General features: G+C 45.8%; 2 protein-coding genes across 3 annotated transcripts in view; both read left to right on the top strand.

Moving 5' to 3' along the window:
• Window positions 1-3,238: 3,238 nt before the first annotated feature.
• On the top strand, window positions 3,239-13,088 carry LOC306789705 (protein disulfide-isomerase tmx3a-like; the record flags this gene model as incomplete). The annotated part of the gene is made up of 14 exons (XM_079285785.1): window positions 3,239-3,281; window positions 3,768-3,891; window positions 4,227-4,272; window positions 5,167-5,247; window positions 5,448-5,547; window positions 8,690-8,767; window positions 9,292-9,358; window positions 10,190-10,288; window positions 11,209-11,266; window positions 11,343-11,396; window positions 11,486-11,542; window positions 11,751-11,880; window positions 11,975-12,043; window positions 12,930-13,088. Exons 1-14 carry the CDS (start codon window positions 3,243-3,245, stop codon window positions 13,086-13,088), a joined length of 1,161 nt encoding a protein of 386 aa, XP_079141911.1. The 5' UTR covers window positions 3,239-3,242.
• Window positions 13,089-14,092: 1,004 nt separating this feature from the next.
• Window positions 14,093-18,089, top strand: part of cdyl (chromodomain protein, Y-like) — a 7,815-nt gene continuing 3,818 nt past the window's right edge. Inside the window, exons 1-5 of one of the 2 annotated variants that reach the window (XM_079284274.1) lie at window positions 14,093-14,225; window positions 15,044-15,722; window positions 15,805-16,055; window positions 16,205-16,377; window positions 16,456-16,666. In XM_079284274.1, coding sequence (XP_079140400.1) covers window positions 14,202-14,225; window positions 15,044-15,722; window positions 15,805-16,055; window positions 16,205-16,377; window positions 16,456-16,666 — 1,338 coding nt within the window. In that variant the 5' untranslated portion in view covers window positions 14,093-14,201. Of the gene's footprint in view, window positions 14,226-14,265; window positions 14,328-15,043; window positions 15,723-15,804; window positions 16,056-16,204; window positions 16,378-16,455; window positions 16,667-18,089 lie in introns of those variants that run through there. The other variant, XM_079284275.1, reaches the window with a different exon arrangement.

Raw genomic sequence — 18,089 nt, 5'->3', positions numbered from 1 at the left:
GAATCCTGTTTTTGGGTGGATGGTCGTCACGGTGACATTTCTGTCACCTTTCTGCTGATCAATCGTTTGTTGACAGAAGGTTCTTCAGGCTGATGGACTCCTGGTGCACGGGGCTGGTACGCAAACTGCAGAGGGTCCAGTGAGGATTTCACCTGCGGTCGGAGGCGGGCCAAGACCAGCCTCTCCAGCACCTTCATCACATGTGATGTGAGGGCAACCGGTCGGTAGTCATCGAGGCCAGATGGTGTCGTCTTCTGTCTCCTAACCTGGCCAGTCGTCACAGAGGGGGGGGGGGGTCATAGTGTCGGTGGTGGCAGAGCCCTTTGATGTGGAGGGCTCTGAGTCCATGCAGCTCACCAGGGGGGAGGGGGGGAGGCAGCCGAGGTGTTTGGGAGGTGAGGTGTGTGGAGGAGACAGATGAGGGCTGTGAACTAAACCTGTTGAAGAAAGAGTTTAGCTCGTTGGCCTCTCCAGGGAGCCCCCTGGTTGTCTGCCTCCAACCTTGAAACCAGTAATCTGCTTCATCCCGGTCCACACCTCCTTCACGTTGTTCTGCTGGAGTTTGACCTCCAGCTTCCTCCTGTAGGAGTCCTTGCACTCCCTGATCTTTATCTTCAGGTCGCGCTGGACTCTCCTGAGCTCGTCCCTGTCCCCAGACCTGAAAGCTGCTTTCTTCTTGTTAAGAAGAGCTTTCAGGTCACTGGTGATCCATGGCTTGTTGTTGGGGAAGCAGCGTACAGTCCGGGATGGAATAGTAGTTTGTTCACAGAATTTAATGTATTCTGATACAGTCCGTCATGCTGTTGAGGTCCTCCCCGTGTGGTCCACACAGCACATCCCAATCCGTAGACCCAAAGCAGTCCTGCAGGGCGTCATTAGCCTCCTGAGGCCACCTCCTCACAGTCCTGGTGGTCACAGGCAGCCTCTGCACCAGAGGAACATACTTAGGCGTCAACAGGATCAGGTTGTGATCAGACCTGCCAAGGGGGGGAAGGCAGTGGTACTGTATGCATCCTTAGCATTAGCGTGTTTTACCTTCCTTTCCTCCCCTTTTCGTTCCTTACCTCCTCGTTTCCTTCTTCATACCTGTCAGTCTTCTTGGATCACAAACATTAGAATATAAACTATTGTGCAGACTTCCTGTTGTCTCTCTAACATCCTCAGTAGACTGTGTGTTGTTGCTGATGTCAATAAAGCTTCAGTGGATTGAATATAACCTGTTAATCCCTCAGATTAGCGCTCTGTCAGCAGTTAGCAGATTAGCTGTGTGCTGTTAATCTCTTTGTGCTGCAGTTTCTCCATCAGTCGACATGTGGAACAGAAGGAACACGGTCCTGCTCTCAGGTACGTCCTCCACCAAACTACACTCATATTTACACTGATTCTAAAAAGCCTCACAGGCTCCTCCCACAAGCTCAGAGGAACCAGGAAGTGCAGGTTAACGAGGTTTAAGGAGATTTAAAGTCTCAGACTGAAGGATGATTTAATCTCAGAGCTGCAGAGAAATGAATCAGATGTGTTTAAACCTGAAGACCTCCAGTGAGTTCATCTCACAGAACCACCAGATGCATTATGGGACTTCTGAATGGATTACTTTCAGATTATGTTGATGTTGTTGCTTTAACAGGTCCTTTATTCTGAAAGTCCAGTGAGCAGCTTCCTGTCTCTCATCACATTTAATCAGATATGAACAGAACAGTTAGCTGAGATCAATCAACCAATCACAGCTCTATTTGGTGTCACGAGACAGAGATGACTCTCAATGTGTTGTTTACCGTTTACTGTTTGTTTGTTTGTTTGCAGTGCTGTTGGCTCTGTCAGCGTCGGCCTTCGTGGAGGAGCTTGATGATTCGTGAGTACAAAGTTTTATTTCATTACCAAGAAGAGAAGAAACCAGAACTCATTGGTCAAAGGAACAGGAAGCTGAGATTTAGCTTCCTGTTTCAGTGTCAGAGTTTCACAATAAAAGCATCCTAGAACAAGCTTGAGTTAACTTTATCAAAGAAACAGAAGGTTTGTTCAGAGCAGAGGTAGCCACCTGGTCGCCCGCAAGGCATGTTCGAAAAATGGCGCTCATCCCCATGGAGCTCCGTCTAAACATTTTAGTTTCTGTTCGTTTTGAATCAAAAACGCTTGCATTCATGTCGATTTTAAAAGGAAGAGGCCGCCGCACCGCACTAGGTTTTCAGGCTCTTCTCGCTGGCACCGGACGCGCCGCCGCGAGCGCACCCCGTCGTCCGGTCCGTCAGTCCTCGGAACAGGCCGCGGGGCAACAACTCGTGGGTGGCGGGTAGAGGCGAGGCAACGCAGTACGATGGAAAAGGCCCAGACTAGAGGTTTGAACGCAGGCGCCCAAAGACGCTCGCGTGCCTCGGAGGGTTGAATCCCCCCCCCCCCCCCCCCCCCCCCCCTCGGCTATAGACGAGACTTTTTACTCGTTTCTTCGTGTAGAAAAAGGTTCCCAAAAAAAAGCTGGTGACTACAGACTACAGGCGGCATGCAGGCTTCATTGCGCAATGCAAAATTGACCCAGATTTCCCAAAATGTGGTGATTAGTACGAATGTAATCGGATTCATTTCAACATGTGAAAGAGTTGATTTTATTTTATCTTACAGAACTGATAATTTGTATCAACATGTGACAGAGTTCATGATTTGTTCAAACATGTTACAAAGGAAGCGGTTACTACAAACGAGACATGATTTGAAGATATGACGGTTCATGATTTCCTAAAAAATGTTAGAAGTGATAATTTGTACAAAAATATAACGGGTGTGATTTTGAACAAAATACACAATCATTGTTGGTAATTATTGTGAGGAATAATTAACATTGACATGTGATCAGACAGTGTCTTCACACATATTATTATTAAAGGTGATCTGTGCAACTTTGTTATTCAGGACGTTTGTATCCAACAAGTAGCCCTTCGTACTACTCGGTACCGTGAAGTAGCTCTGTTTCAAAAAGGTTGCTGACCCCTGGTTTAGAGTTAGAACTAATCACAGTTTAATCCTCTTCTGTCAATATTTATAGAATATATCTTTATTTCACCAGGAAATTAAAATAAAACTTATTTTACAAGTGAAGCAGAAAACATTATTATATATATTATATCATCATCCGGTGTTTTAACGAGGCAGCAATATTTAGTTTGAACATTGAACTGTTATAAACTTAGTTATTACTGAACAGCTGATTGTTAATAACTTGTGAACATTAACATCATTTTAACAGATTCATGGAGAGGAGAGGAGCCGACGACATCTGGCTCATTAAGGTACGTAAAACAAACTCACCTGACATCAACACTTTATTTATTACATATATATGTAATATGTGATATTTATTATTTATTCATTATATATATATTTATTTTAATTAGTGCTGGGCAAGTTAACGCGTTATTATCGAGTTAACGCATTAATTAACGACAACAATTCTATTATCGCACGTTAACGCAGTGTTTCTTATTATTAAGCGACATTTTTAACACAAGAACCGGGCAGCGAGCGGTGAACAGCTGTTTGTGTGGCGTCTCTTACTTCTGCTGCACGGTACAGACTGCAGGTTGCATGTGTTTGCAAACCAAATGTTATTGCCCTTTAGTTCATATGGCAGTATTTTTGAAAAATAAGTGCGCAATACACTACTTTTGAATTCATTATTGAACTTTGTGCATAACAATGCGATTAATCGCGATTACAAATTGTAATCGTTGCCCAGCACTGAATGTTATATATGTGTCGTGTTCGTCTCTGTGCAGTTCTACGCCCCCTGGTGTTCGTTCTGTAAACAGCTGGATCCGGTTTGGCATCAGATCGGATCAGAACTCAGGAGTCTCGGCTCTCCGGTCAACGTTGGTAAATCAGACGCCACGGCCAGCACCGGTCAGTAACACTACCAAAATAAAAGCATCAAAATAAAAGCATCATCACAATGCTGTTTGTATAAAACATGTTGAACATGATGATCAGAATGAAAGACTTGAAACTGGAGATTGAAACCATAAACTCATGTTTACAATGTTTACTGAGGTAATAAATCAAGAGAGAAGTAGAGTCATTTTCTCATAGACTTCTATACAACCAGAGGAGTCGCCCCCTGATGGACACGAGAGAGAATGCAGCTTTAACACTTTATAGAACTGGAGGTTGACTCCTGGTAGAAACTGATTCTCCCTCTTCACTCCCACCATGTGATCAGGTTGTGTTTCTCTCTGCAGGTTTGGCCAAAGAGTTTAAGGTCCGAGGTTATCCAGCCATCCTCATGTAAGTCCCAGAACAACTATTAATACATTCATACTTGTGCTGGGCAATGATTACAATTTTTAATCGTGATTAATCGCATGATTTTCTGCGATTAATCGCTATTAATCTCATTGTTATGCGCAAAATCCAATAATGAATTAAAAGTAGTGTATTGTGCACTTTTATTTTAAAGTACTGCTCTATGAACAAAGGTCAATAACATTGTGTGTAAACAATTTAAACACATCAGGTTGTTGTTAGCAGCAGTATTCCCTTTACACAGCAGCAGTTATAACACAGTTATAATGATTCTGATCATAGATATTCAGCCGGTGTTCACAACTTTATCTTCATGTGTGTAAGAGATGATATTTAAATATACTTCTTGAAAACTGCAAACCTATCTACGTCATGTTATGTTTGTTAGATTCTCAGTAGTAATAACTAAATGATGCTTATTATACATATTACAAACAAAACACTTTAAAAACTCTAAAACAATAATTTAAATGAATCATTTATTTTTTTCTTTTCTTTGGTATGTAGGTCAGACACATAACGCTGATTGCCGTAGTATGTGTGGTGTTTGTTATAAATGTATGTTGGTACATAGAGGGTGATAAGAAGCTGTACATGGAGGGACTTAGGACCCAGGGGAGTGTAGGTGAAGGAAACAGGAAGAGACGTTACACAAAACAGCTGTTCACCGCTCGCTGCCCGGTTCTTGTGTTAACAATGTCTGCTTAATAATTTAAAAAAAACAGCGTTAATGCGCGATAAAATAATTGTCGCAGTTAATTAATTAATGCGATAATAACGCGTTGCCCAGCCCTAATTAATACACAAATATATATGTTATATATGTATATATTATAATATATAAAGCGTAAATAAACGTCTGTTCTCCATTTTCAGGTTGAAGAAAGATGTGAAATATAATTATTCAGGACCAAGAACCAAAGATGGAATCCTGGACTTTGCTAATCGAGTTGGAGGGTAAGAACCTGTAACCAGTGAGGAACTAGCATGCTAACATCAGCTAGCTAGCATGCTAACGTTACACTGGTTACAGTAAATGACCGAGTCAAGTCAATTAATGCAAATTGTTGTCATGACCTTTAGTATAGATCTGATATTAAACAACACAGCAGTCAGTGTGACGTCACAGGTCTGACCGTCTATGTCGTGTCGTTCAGGCCGCTGGTTCGATCTCTCAGCAGTCTGCAGCTCTTCCAACACGCCATGAACCGCCATGATGTCATGTTTGTTTATGTTGGAGCCACATCACAGCTGAAGGTGTACACACACACGCACAGCTATACATTACATTTACATTACAGTCTGTAAGCCATTGGGGGGGCGAATGGGAGAACTGTTGGGACGCGTGTTCCACAAACATTTCACTCTTTCTTTCGATCCGTTGAACCATTTATTCCGTTTGACACCATAACAGAATACAAGGATACTTGACAGGATAATATAAGACCTTGAAACTCCACGCTGACACGCTGGCTGACACGGTCAAAAACTGTTCGCTTCCCGTCCACACACACACCTGATTCTCATCACCAGGCACTTACCTGTAATATGCACTTTCTGCCAATGTGCCACTCTGTGTTCAATGTCCGAACTGCATATATAAATTCACCTCGTGTTACCCTCAAAAACAAAAGAAAACAACAAAACCACGTTATGGCTCCAACACAGTCATTCAGCAGACGCTTTTATCCAAAGACTTTCAATAAGTGTGTTCAACATCGGTTTTCAAGAGAACGACTCGTCACCAGAAGTCATGAGTGCATCTCCTCTAAACAAGCATCTCAGAGCATCAACCAGAGAAGTACAGAAACAAACTCGTATGAACACAGTGAGTGCTGAGTGAAGGCTCAGTGCTTCTTGAAGAGGTGAGTCTTCAGCCTGATGAAAGATGAGCAGTGACTCTGCTGTCCTGAGGTCAGTGGGGAGTTCATTCCACCACTGAGGGGTCAGGACAGGAAACGGACGCGACCGGGTCGATCGGCCGCAGGGACCTCTGAGCGACGGGGCGACCGATCGCCCCGAGGCAGCAGAGAGAAGAGGTCGGGTGGGGGTGTAGGGCTTGACCACGGCCTGGAGATTTGATTTTATTGGTTTATTTGAACGGGACAGTGGACATTAATAAAAACATTTCTGCAAATGTGCCAGAGTTAGCCAAAAGGCTATTTTTCATCTGTACTCCCAAGAGGCAGATGTTACACAATAAACCTAAAAACAATGTAAGATTAAAGTTAAAAGGTTAAACAATATTGACACTTAACAATGCGTGGACAAACAATGAAAAAAAGAGAATAACTGTTAAAACATGGACTAACAACAGTATTATGCTGTAGTTGTTCAGACGCTAAAAAACATCCACGTCAGAGGCACAAAACATAAAAGCATACAGAGTATGTGAAATACATAAATCACTCAGACACAGATAAACAACAATAAAAGACAAGCATGCAGGTAGGTGACGGACGACCGGCATTTTAAAGAAAGACAGAAAGGTGACAACAGACAGATGGAGGGAAGTTCAACACAGACAGAGAAAGAGTTACAATCTAGTGCTGACAGAGCTGAGTACTACTGACCGTTTCTGTAAGTGAGCTTTAAATTACCTGTATGTGTGTGTGTGGTTCTAATGGTCACTGGGATGGAGTTCCATTGTAGTGCAGCTTGTACTGAACATGCAGAATGACTGAAAGCACTTTTCCTGAGTGGGACAATGTGATCCCCTCTTGCGAGCCAATAACCAGTTCTTGTGATCACAAATAGTTTGAGCGGAGGAGAGGTGAAGCCATGTATAATCTTCTACATGAGACAGACATTCACATATTTAATCATGTTATCCCAACTAAACAAGTTATATTTTGTGAGTATAGGGCAATGATGAGAACGAACTGATTTTTTTATCAAGGATTTTGAGTGTGAGATAGGAAGGAGCTGTTCCTTTCATTGCCCTGTAGGCTAGCACCAGAGTCTTAAACTGGATGCTGTTACAGGGAGCCAGTGGAGAGAACGGAGAAGGCAAGTTGTGGGAGAACTTGGGGCGATTGAACACCAGGCTGCAGCTTTCTGGACAAGCTCCAGAGGTCTGATGGCCGACGCCGGAGCTCCGGCAAGTAGTGAGTTGCAGTGGTCCAGGCGGGAGATGACCAGAGGCTGGATGAGCACCTGCACCGTCTCCTCAGTGAGGAAGTGAATCCTCCTGATGCTGTAGAGCAGGAACCTGCAGGAGCGTGTAACCGATGCAATGTTTGCTGAGAACGACAGTTGGTCGTCCAGGGTCACACCCAGGTTCCTCGCAGTCCGGGTTGGCGTCACCACGGTATCGTCATGGTGATGGACAGGTCTCTGTGAGGGCAACCCTTCACCGGGAGGAACAGCAGCTCGGTTTTGTCCAGGTTGAGCTTGAGGTGGTGAGTCATCATCCACTTCGAGATGTCAGCCAAGCACGCAGCGATGCCTCCACTCGAGTGTCCCCGTAGGAAATGACAAGACCAGCCGGGTGTCATCGGCATCACAATGGCAAGAGAAGCCATGGGAGCGAAGAACAGAACCCAGAGATGTTGTGTAGAGCGAGAAGAGAAGGGGGCCCAGGACTGAGCCTTGTGGAACCCCCGTAGTCAGCATGCATGGTTCCCAACACGGCCCCCCTCCATGTCACCTGGTAGGATCGACCGGTCAGGTAGGATGCAAACAGGGAGAGTGCAGAGCCTGAGACGCCATCCGCTCGAGGCTGGAGAGGAGGATCTGGTGGTTCACAGTGTCAAACGCTGCAGACAGGGCCAAGAGAATCAGGACAGAGGAGAGAGAGTTAGCTCTCGCTGTGTGAAGCGACTCCGTCACCGCAAGGAGGGCTGTTTCTGTTGAGTGACCCACCTTGAACCGGGACTGGTGGGGGTCCAAGAGGCTGTTCTGGTGGAGATAGAAAGACAGTTGGTTGGAGACAGCAGGTTCAAGTGTTTTGGATAGAAAGGGTAGAAGAGAAACCGGTCTGAAGTTCTTGACATCAGAGGGGTCAAGTGATGGCTTCTTCAGAAGGGGGGTGACTCTGGCAGTCTTGAAAGCCGTGGGAAAGCATCCTGAAACAAGAGATGTGTTGATGAGGTGGGTGAGGAAAGGAAGGAGTTCAGTTGCAATAGACTGAAGAAGAGGGGAGGGGATCGGGTCAAGGGAGCACGTGGTGGGGCGGTTAGATGTAATAATGTTGAGGACCTCGTTAGGGGAGAGGGGAGCAAGATAGGGTAAGATGGGGCATGCAGAGGGGAGGGAGAGCTGGAGAGGGAGAGGGTGGACAGTGTGTGTATGTATACACATACACGTACACACACACATACATACATATACACATACAACACACAGCACTAGTTTCTAAACACTAAAAACACACAGCTGACCTCTGGTGTGTTTTTAGGGAAACTACACGTCAGCAGCAGAAGAACTGATCGTTCACACGTTCTTCTTCTCTTCATCCAGAGACGTCCTGCCAAAGGTTTGACTGAGGGGATGGGAGAGGACGATAGAGGACGAGAGAGGACGGTAGAGAAGTGGACCAGAGAGGACGGTAGAGGACAAGAGAGGATGGTAGAGATCGGTTGAGGACAAGGGGGGACGGTAGAGGACAAGAGAGGACCGTAGAGGACGATAGAGGACAAGAGAGGACGGTAGAGAAGTGGACGAGAGAGGACGGTAGAGGACGAGAGAGGATGGTAGAGAGGACGGTAGAGGACAAGAGAGGACAGTAGAGGATGATAGAGCACAAGAGAGGACGGTAGAGAAGTGGACTAGAGAGGACTAGAGAGGACGGTCGAGGCCGGTAGAGGACGATAGAGGACAAGAGAGGACGGTAGAGAAGTGGGCAAGAGAGGACGGTAGAGATCGGTTGAGGACAAGAGAGGATGGGAGAGGACGGTAGAGGACATTACAGGACGGTACCTACATACAGAAGATGTAAAATGTCTCTCGACCTGAATTGGTTTGTCAGTGTTTCTGGTTAAACCTGGTCCATGTGTCCAGGTGGTGTCCCTCTCAACTCTGCCGGCTGTGGTTGTTTTTAAAGATGGAACCTACTTCACCTTTGACGGTAAGACACTGACCTCTGAGTGGCCTCCTGTTACACAACTGATTACTGATGTTCATTATGTTCTATCTCATATACAAAGTAGGTTTGTCTGGCTCAGTGGACAGAGAAGCTTTATCCTCGAGACACCGTGGTTGTCCTTTAACCAAGAGACACCGTGGTTGTCCTTTAACCAAGAGACACCGTGGTTGTCCTTTAACCAAGAGACACCGTGGTTGTCCTTTATCCTCGAGACACCGTGGTTGTCCTTTAACCAAGAGACACCGTGGTTGTCCTTTAACCAAGAGACACCGTGGTTGTCCTTTAACCAAGAGACACCGTGGTTGTCCTTTAACCAAGAGACACCGTGGTTGTCCTTTAACCAAGAGACACCGTGGTTGTCCTTTAACCAAGAGACACCGTGGTTGTCCTTTATCCTCGAGACACCGTGGTTGTCCTTTAACCAAGAGACACCGTGGTTTTCCTTTAACCAAGAGACACCGTGGTTGTCCTTTAACCAAGAGACACCGTGGTTGTCCTTTAACCAAGAGACACCGTGGTTGTCCTTTAACCAAGAGACACCGTGTCTGTCAAACGCTGTGGAGTATCTTTTTTTTTTCTTTAATTCTCCTCATCAAGCATAAGGAAAAAAAAGAAAAAAGTCACCACTGTGTTTGATAGAGAGCTGAAAAGATGCTCAAATTCTTTTTCGGCTTCATGTCGGATTTCTTTAAGATTCACGTTCCTTTAACCAAGAGACACCGTAGTTGTCCTTTAACCAAGAGACACCGTAGTTGGTGGTAAACTCTGAGAACTTCCTGTTCTGCTCTTTCATGACTTTTATTTGTGCTTCAGAGGAACTTGACGGTGATCTGAAGTTGTGGATCAACAGAGAACGTTTCCCAAACTACCTGAGGATCGACAGCTACACTCTGTACGCTATGGGAGAGTCAGGTAATGTTTCACCCACAGGGAAACACGCATTCACTGGAATTTTATTGTGAAAACCTCATGATCTTCCTGTTGTCTGGCCTCTACTCACACAAACTTATGTCCATAAAAGCATCAATATCTTAAATATATAGAGCGAAATGATGCTTATGACGTCAACCTGGTCAGGTGCTCAGTAGCGCCCACATGTAAAACACAGCCATATTTCTTCAATCACTAAATATTAATATTAATAGCTGCACATAAAGCATTTCACCTATAAGTGGTGCCACTGTACAAAGACAACTTTAAATGACAGAATTTATAATATTGAGTGACTGTGGCGGTTGAAATCATCTCCAGTTGGTTTGTGTTTCTCCAGCAAATGCACAGTCTAGTTGAATTTTAAGATTTTACACAATAACATATTAAATAAATACATTTTAAATGTTTACTCCTGCTATTGGAAAATTTAAGATTTCACAGATTTAAAAAGTAAATGTACATTTTGAATGGTCGCCCCTCATCAGGTTAATTATTTTTAATTGTAAACAGATATTTATTGGATAAAATAATTGCGTTGTAATTTTGGGCCGGACATTAATGGGTCAATTTTAAAAACAAAGCAAACTTTTCTATTTATTTATTTTAATAGAAGCACAAACAAAAGGAGTTTATGTGTAGAGCAGTAACTATCTTCTATTCAACAGTTGTAAATGGTTTATTAATATTTCTTTAATTTTAGCATTATTTATGTTTTATTCTGATATGAAACGTAAATGTCTGTTTGTTACTATATGGTATTTATATTTATATTATTTGAAGAAGTTTCTCATTCACGTGACTACAGTCAGATCACAGCAGCGTCTAGTGGACATCAGCGGAACTGCAGCTCCGAGGCTGCTGATTGGTTCATGTGAAGTGACTCCGCCTCTGTCCGACAGGTAAACTGGTGGTGTTGGCGCTGGTGGAGGAGAAGACACCGTGTGAGGAGAGCATGAGGTAAGACCGCAAGAATTAACCATGACATCATCCGTCCTCCGACCTCACTGTGATGTGTTTCCTGTTTCCTGTTCAGGTACAAAGGTCTTGTGGAGAAAGTGTCTGCAGACTACAGAGAGTTCTACAGCAGGTCAGAGTCTCATTGGACACTAAGACACAAAAATATAAGAGGACAAGGTACTGAGACACAAACCTGAATCTGTCTTTCTCTCTGTCCAGAAACTTCTACTTTGGTTTCATGGAAGGAAGTGACTACATCAATGGACTCGTGATGGGGTAAGGTAGTGTTTAAGTCCTTAACGTCTCCCGTCCTTAAGGTCTCTAGCCAATAACATTTCTCAGTGGACACTGGGACTTGGGCAACTAAGAGTTGTTACTGTGTGTTAAAGTCTAGTCTCACATGTCCATGTAGAGACATAAAGGACTAGAGACGTTTCAGTAAACTTGAGTATACTTCCATTCCCTTGATGTTTGTCGTTGTCAGTGAGGTGGTGGTGCCCTCCTTCATCATGGTGAATCTGTCCAGCGACGGCTACTTCCTGCCTCCGGTCGCTGTAAAGACGGAGCGACACCTACTGGACTTCCTGAACGGGGTTCTGGACGGCAGCATCCAGGTCAGGACTCCAGACTCACCTGGAGGACGATAAAGAAGATCTAACAGCCGGGTTTGATTGTTTCTGACATCTGATTCTTTGTCTGACTTCTCAGTTTCAGGGAGGAAACAGCGTCTATCAGCGCGCCAGACGTTTCGTCTATGACATCAAAGTCACACTGACTGTAAGTCCTGTTCCTCATCAGTTCTGTTCTCTGGTTTCATGGACTTCTTACCTCTCCGTCCTCTGTTCTCTGGTCTCATGGACCTCTTACCTCTCCGTCCTCATGTCTCATGGACCTCTTACCTCTCTGTCCTCTATTCTCATGTCTCATGGACCTCTTACCTCTCTGTTCTCATGTCTCATGGACCTCTTACCTCTCTGTTCTCATGTCTCATGGACCTCTTACCTCTCCGTCCTCTGTTCTCATGTATCAGAGACCTCTTACCTCTCTGTTCTCATGTCTCATGGACCTCTTACCTCTCTGTTCTCATGTCTCATGGACCTCTTACCTCTCTGTTCTCATGTATCAGAGACCTCTTACCTCTCCGTCCTCTGTTCTCATGTATCAGAGACCTCTTACCTCTCTGTTCTCATGTATCAGAGACCTCTTACCTCTCCGCCCTCTGTTCTCTGGTCTCAGAGACCTCTTACCTCTCCGTCCTCTGTTCTCATGTCTCATGGACCTCTTACCTCTCCGTCTTCTGTTCTCATGTCTCAGACCTCTTACCTCTCCGTCCTCTGTTCTCTGGTCTCAGAGACCTCTTACCTCTCCGTCCTCTGTTCTCTGGTCTCAGAGACCTCTTACCTCTCCGTCCTCTGTCCTCATGGCTCAGAGACCGCTTACCTCTCCATCCTCATGGCTCAGAGACCTCTTACCTCTCCGTCCTCTGGTCTCAGAGACCTCTTACCTCTCCGTCCTCTGGTCTCAGAGACCTCTTACCTCTCCGTCCTCATGGCTCAGAGACCTCTTACCTCTCCGTCCTCTGGTCTCAGAGACCTCTTACCTCTCCGTCCTCTGGTCTCAGAGACCTCTTACCTCTCTGTACTCTGTGTTTCTGTCCTTCCAGCCCGTGTTCAGCCAGACTCCGCTGCTCGGCTGCTTCCTGGTTGGCTTCCCGATCGCCATCGTTGCCGTCTTCTTCTACTTCTGCTGTAGGAACCGACCCACCGTGTCTGACGACGACGACGATGACCACACGAAACGGTCCAACAAAAAGTCAGACTGATGAGGCGGAGGGCCGTCGACTAAAAGGGATCCAGACTTTAGACCCAGAATAGTTTACCATCATCTCTTTTGTCTTTGACCTGAGATCAAATAAAACACTTCAACCCCGTCTGTCTGCAAGTAAAACCGTTTTTCCAATGTCAACTTAATGTTTGACGTTGAATGTTCAGAATTACCTGGATGCACCTGGAGGGCTTATGACATCCCAACTAGTGTGGAGCCAATCACGACTTTACAGCAAAGGAGCCATCTTGTTGTCATTGTAAGAATTTTAAATTAGGTAAATAAAGTTGCGATCTTGAAGGTCTCTGCTTCGTTTATCTTTGGCTGCTCTCGTGGCAATAAGCCGTAAAGACGTTCACTTAACCAGAGATCCAAGCAGTCTCCCAGTCCGTAAGGCTACCACTTGGTCCGATCCTGGGGGGGGGGGGGGAACCCGGGGGTTCGATCCCTGGGGTCCGATCCCGACTCCCAGATCATCAAACTTTCTGTTCCAGAGTCACACGGGTTTGATTCCCGGCTGAATCCACATCTGCGTCCATCTCCTGGATCAGTTCATCATTGAAGTTCAGACTTTCGGTTGATATCAACTACAAATAGTTATTAATCATCTTCAGAGCATTTAAAAATATTCAAGCCTTCATTGTCATATTGATCCTGGTTTACTCTCCAGTGTAGAAGTACTTTGATTAGGACCATGATGGTTGTAAATGTTATATATTTGAGTTTATTAATGGTTCATGTCAGAGCGCTGAGATATCCGGGACAAATTAATGGAAACATTCATGGACTGTAGTTTATTAAAGATGTTTTAATGGGTTTACTGTATAAACAAAGGACTGTTGTGAACAATGATTACGGTTTAAATTACGGAATGGTTTATCCTAATGTGTTTTTCAAGACATCGTCATTACGTCATCGCTAATGGGTTTTTACGTTGAAAGAAAAAATGAAATATTCAGCTTTTATTTTGAAGGTCAGCGAGTCAGACGGGATGTTGCGTCACGCTGCCGTGCTAACCCTGGCAGCTAGTTAACGGAGCTAAACAGTCTTCAGCCTCCTCTCACGTGAAGAAGAAGCTTCTGGAAGCTGCTCGTGCACGCGCACAGTCTCCATGGCTACGGAAGAGTTCTACGAGGTGACGCGAGCTAATGCTAAAATGCTAACAATAGCTAGGTCGGAGTTGAGAGTTAAACTTTGTGAACTTTTCGAGCTGAGGAGAAGCTGAACCTCAGAACTGGTTAGTTAACCGGCTAGTTAGCTGGTTAGTTAACAGCTTTACGACTCGTTAGTGAGTCAGAGTCTGAGTCTGGTACTAACTAGCTTCTGTAACTAACGTTAGCCTGTAGAGTTAGCTCAGTGTTAGCTCAGTGCTAGCTCGATGCTAACAGATGTCTGTCACACAATTTATAAAAGTGAACGTGTTCAGACTGTTGTGATTAATGACTGAACTCTGAGGTTATTAATACTATATAACTATCATCAGTTAACCAATGAATGTATCAACAAGTTAAGTTAAAGGGTTTGTACTAGTTAAGTTAAAGGGGGTGTACTAGATAAGTTAAAGGGTTTGTACTAGATAAGTTAAAGGGTTTGTACTCGTTAAGTTAAAGGGGGTGTACTAGATAAGTTAAAGGGTTTGTACTAGATAAGTTAAAGGGTTTGTACTCGTTAAGTTAAAGGGTTTGTACTAGATAAGTTAAAGGGTTTGTACTAGATAAGTTAAAGGGTTTGTACTAGTTAAGTTAAAGGGGGTGTACGAGATAAGTTAAAGGATTTGTACGAGATAAGTTAAAGGATTTGTACGAGATAAGTTAAAGGATTTGTACTAGTTTAAAGGGTTGGTACTAGTTTAGTCAAAGGGTTTGTACTAGTTAAGTTAAAGGGTTAACATGTGAATAAACTAGTACTAGTTAAGTTACTAGTTAAGTTCAAATGTTAACTTGTCTCCACCAGGTGGAGAGGATCGTGGACAGGAGGAAGAGTAAGAAGGGTAAAGTGGAGTACCTGGTCCGGTGGAGAGGTTACGGTTCAGAAGGAGACACCTGGGAGCCAGAGACTCACCTGTCCACCTGTATGATCTACGTCCACGACTTCAACCGTCGGTACGCCGGGTGGCAGAGAGACGACACGTTGCTGCGCTCCACCCGCAGCTTCCCCAGTCGCCGCTTTAGCCCCGCCCACAGACCGCCCTGCAGGCCGCCGCCCACGGCTCACGGTGACATCGCCGGAGGTGACATCGTCGGAGGTCTACCTGGAGGATGTGATCAGGTGAAACTCGCCCTCGGACCGATCCGCCCGGCCTCCGTCAGCTCGCAGCAGCACTTGCCGGTCGGCCGGTTCGGCAGCCTTCTGATGTCGGCGTCTCCGGCCGGCTCGGCCCGCCGCAGCGTGGACCTGTCCAAGACCGGCATCAAGATCCTGGTCCCCAAGAGTCCGATGAACAGCCGTCTGGATGAGGCGGCTCACGGTCTGGAGGCCGGAGCTCAGGAGGCTCACCTGGTCCCACCTGAGGTCGCTCTGCTGGAGAAACCTGCAGGGGTCCAGCTGGGGCCCGGAGAGGAGAGGGCCCGCATGGGGACCAGACCACGAGTACCTGTCACACCTGGCGCCATGTGCTCCCTCAGCAGCATAGGTAAGCTCAAACAGAGGGCCTTTCTCAACTTATATTAAAGATGGCGGCATGAAGACCTGATGTAACATGTAAACTCCTCCAGGTAACTCATTGATGGAGGTTGTAGCTGCCAATGGGACGTCAGGTGTGCAGAGTGCTGTTACCGGAGCGACGAGTGCGACGGGGAAGCGTCGTCTGGAGGAACGCTCGGTGTTCGACAAACGTTTGAGGTTCAGTGTTCGACAGACGGAGAGCGCCTACCGGTACCGGGACATCGTGGTGAAGAAACAAGATGGCTTCACTCACATCCTGCTGTCAACCAAGAGCTCCGAGAACAACACGCTCAATCCGGAGGTGAGACCATGCCCCCATCCTATAGACCACACCCCCATTGTATAAGACCACACCCTTACATATACTATAAAACCTGAAGTGAAGCCACGCCCCCACGGTATAGACCACACTAACTTCCCTATAAATTGTTCCCTGCTCCTCGTCTTCAGGTGATGAAGGAGATCCAGAGTGCCATGGCTACAGCAGCATCTGATGACAGTAAGCTGGTGCTACTCGGTGCCGTTGGAAGCGTATTCTGCTGCGGTTTGGACTTCCTGTACTTCATCAGACGTCTGACAGAGGACAGGAAGAAGGAGAGCATCAAGATGGCCGAGACAATCAGGTAACGCCTGCTGGAAGAAGCCCCGTGTGATGTCATCAGTGAGCGTTCACCTCTGACATCTGGCCTCCTCTTCCTCAGGACCTTCGTTAACACCTTCATCCAGTTCAGGAAGCCGATCGTGGCGGCGGTCAACGGGCCGGCTCACGGCCTTGGGGCCGCCATCCTTCCTCTGTGTGATGTGGTGTGGGCCAATGAGAAGGCCTGGTTCCAGACGCCCTACGCCTCCTACGGACAGACGCCTGACGCATGCTCCTCCTTCACCTTCCCCCGCGTCATGGGCCTGGCCTCGGTCAGTCCACCTTTACCTTACTCATTAGCATCAGCCTCATTACCATTAGCATAACCGCCATCAGCCTCATTTGCATAACTACCAGCAGCCTCATTAACAGCAGCCTAATTTGCATAACCACCATCAGCCTCATTAACATAACCACCACCATCAGCCTCATTAACATAACCACCACCATCAGCCGCATTCACATAACTACCACCATCAGCCGCATTAACATAACCACCACCATCAGCCTCATTAACATAACCACCATCAGCATCATTAGCATAACCACCATCAGCATCATTAGCATAACCACCATCAGCCTCATTAGCATAACCACCCACCAGCTCCATTAACATAACCACCATCAGCCCCATTAACATAACCACCATCAGCATCATTAGCATAACCACCATCAGCATCATTAGCATAACCACCATCAGCCTCATTAGCATAACCACCCACCAGCTCCATTAACATAACCACCATCAGCTCATTAACATAACCACCATCAGCATCATTAGCATAACCACCATCAGCATCATTAGCATAACCACCATCAGCCTCATTAGCATAACCACCCACCAGCTCCATTAACATAACCACCATCAGCCCCATTAACATAACCACCATCAGCCCCATTAACATAACCACCATCAGCCCCATTAACATACCCACCATCAGCCCCATTAACATAACCACCATCAGCCCCATTAACATAACCACCATCAGCCCCATTAACATAACCACCATCAGCCCCATTAACATAACCACCATCAGCCCCATTAACATAACCACCCACCAGCTCCATTAACATAACCACCATCAGCCCTATTAACATAACCACCCACCAGCCTCATTAACATAACCACCCACCAGCCTCATTAACATAACCACCCACCAGCCTCATTAACATAACCACCCACCAGCCTCATTAACATAACCACCCACCAGCCCTATTAACATAACCACCCACCAACCTCATTAACATAACCACCCACCAGCCGCATTAACATAACCACCCACCAGCTTCATTAACATAACCACCCACCAGCCCCATTAACATAACCACCATCAGCCTCATTAACATAACCACCCACCAGCCTCATTAACATAACCACCATCAGCTCCATTAACATAACCACCCACCAGCCCCATTAACATAACCACCCACCAGCCCCATTAACATAACCACCCACCAGCCCCATTAACATAACCACCCACCAGCCCCATTAACATAACCACCCACCAGCCCCATTAACATAACCACCCACCAGCCCCATTAACATAACCACCCACCAGCCCCATTAACATAACCACCATCAGCGCTATTAACATAACCACCATCAGCCTCATTAACATAACCACCATCAGCGCTATTAACATAACCACCATCAGCGCTATTAACATAACCACCATCAGCTCCATTAACATAACC

The sequence above is a fragment of the Melanostigma gelatinosum genome (genome assembly GCF_949748355.1).
Source record: "Melanostigma gelatinosum genome assembly, chromosome: 15".
NCBI lineage: Eukaryota > Metazoa > Chordata > Actinopteri > Perciformes > Zoarcidae > Melanostigma > Melanostigma gelatinosum.
This window is presented reverse-complemented; position numbering and strand designations above follow the sequence as displayed.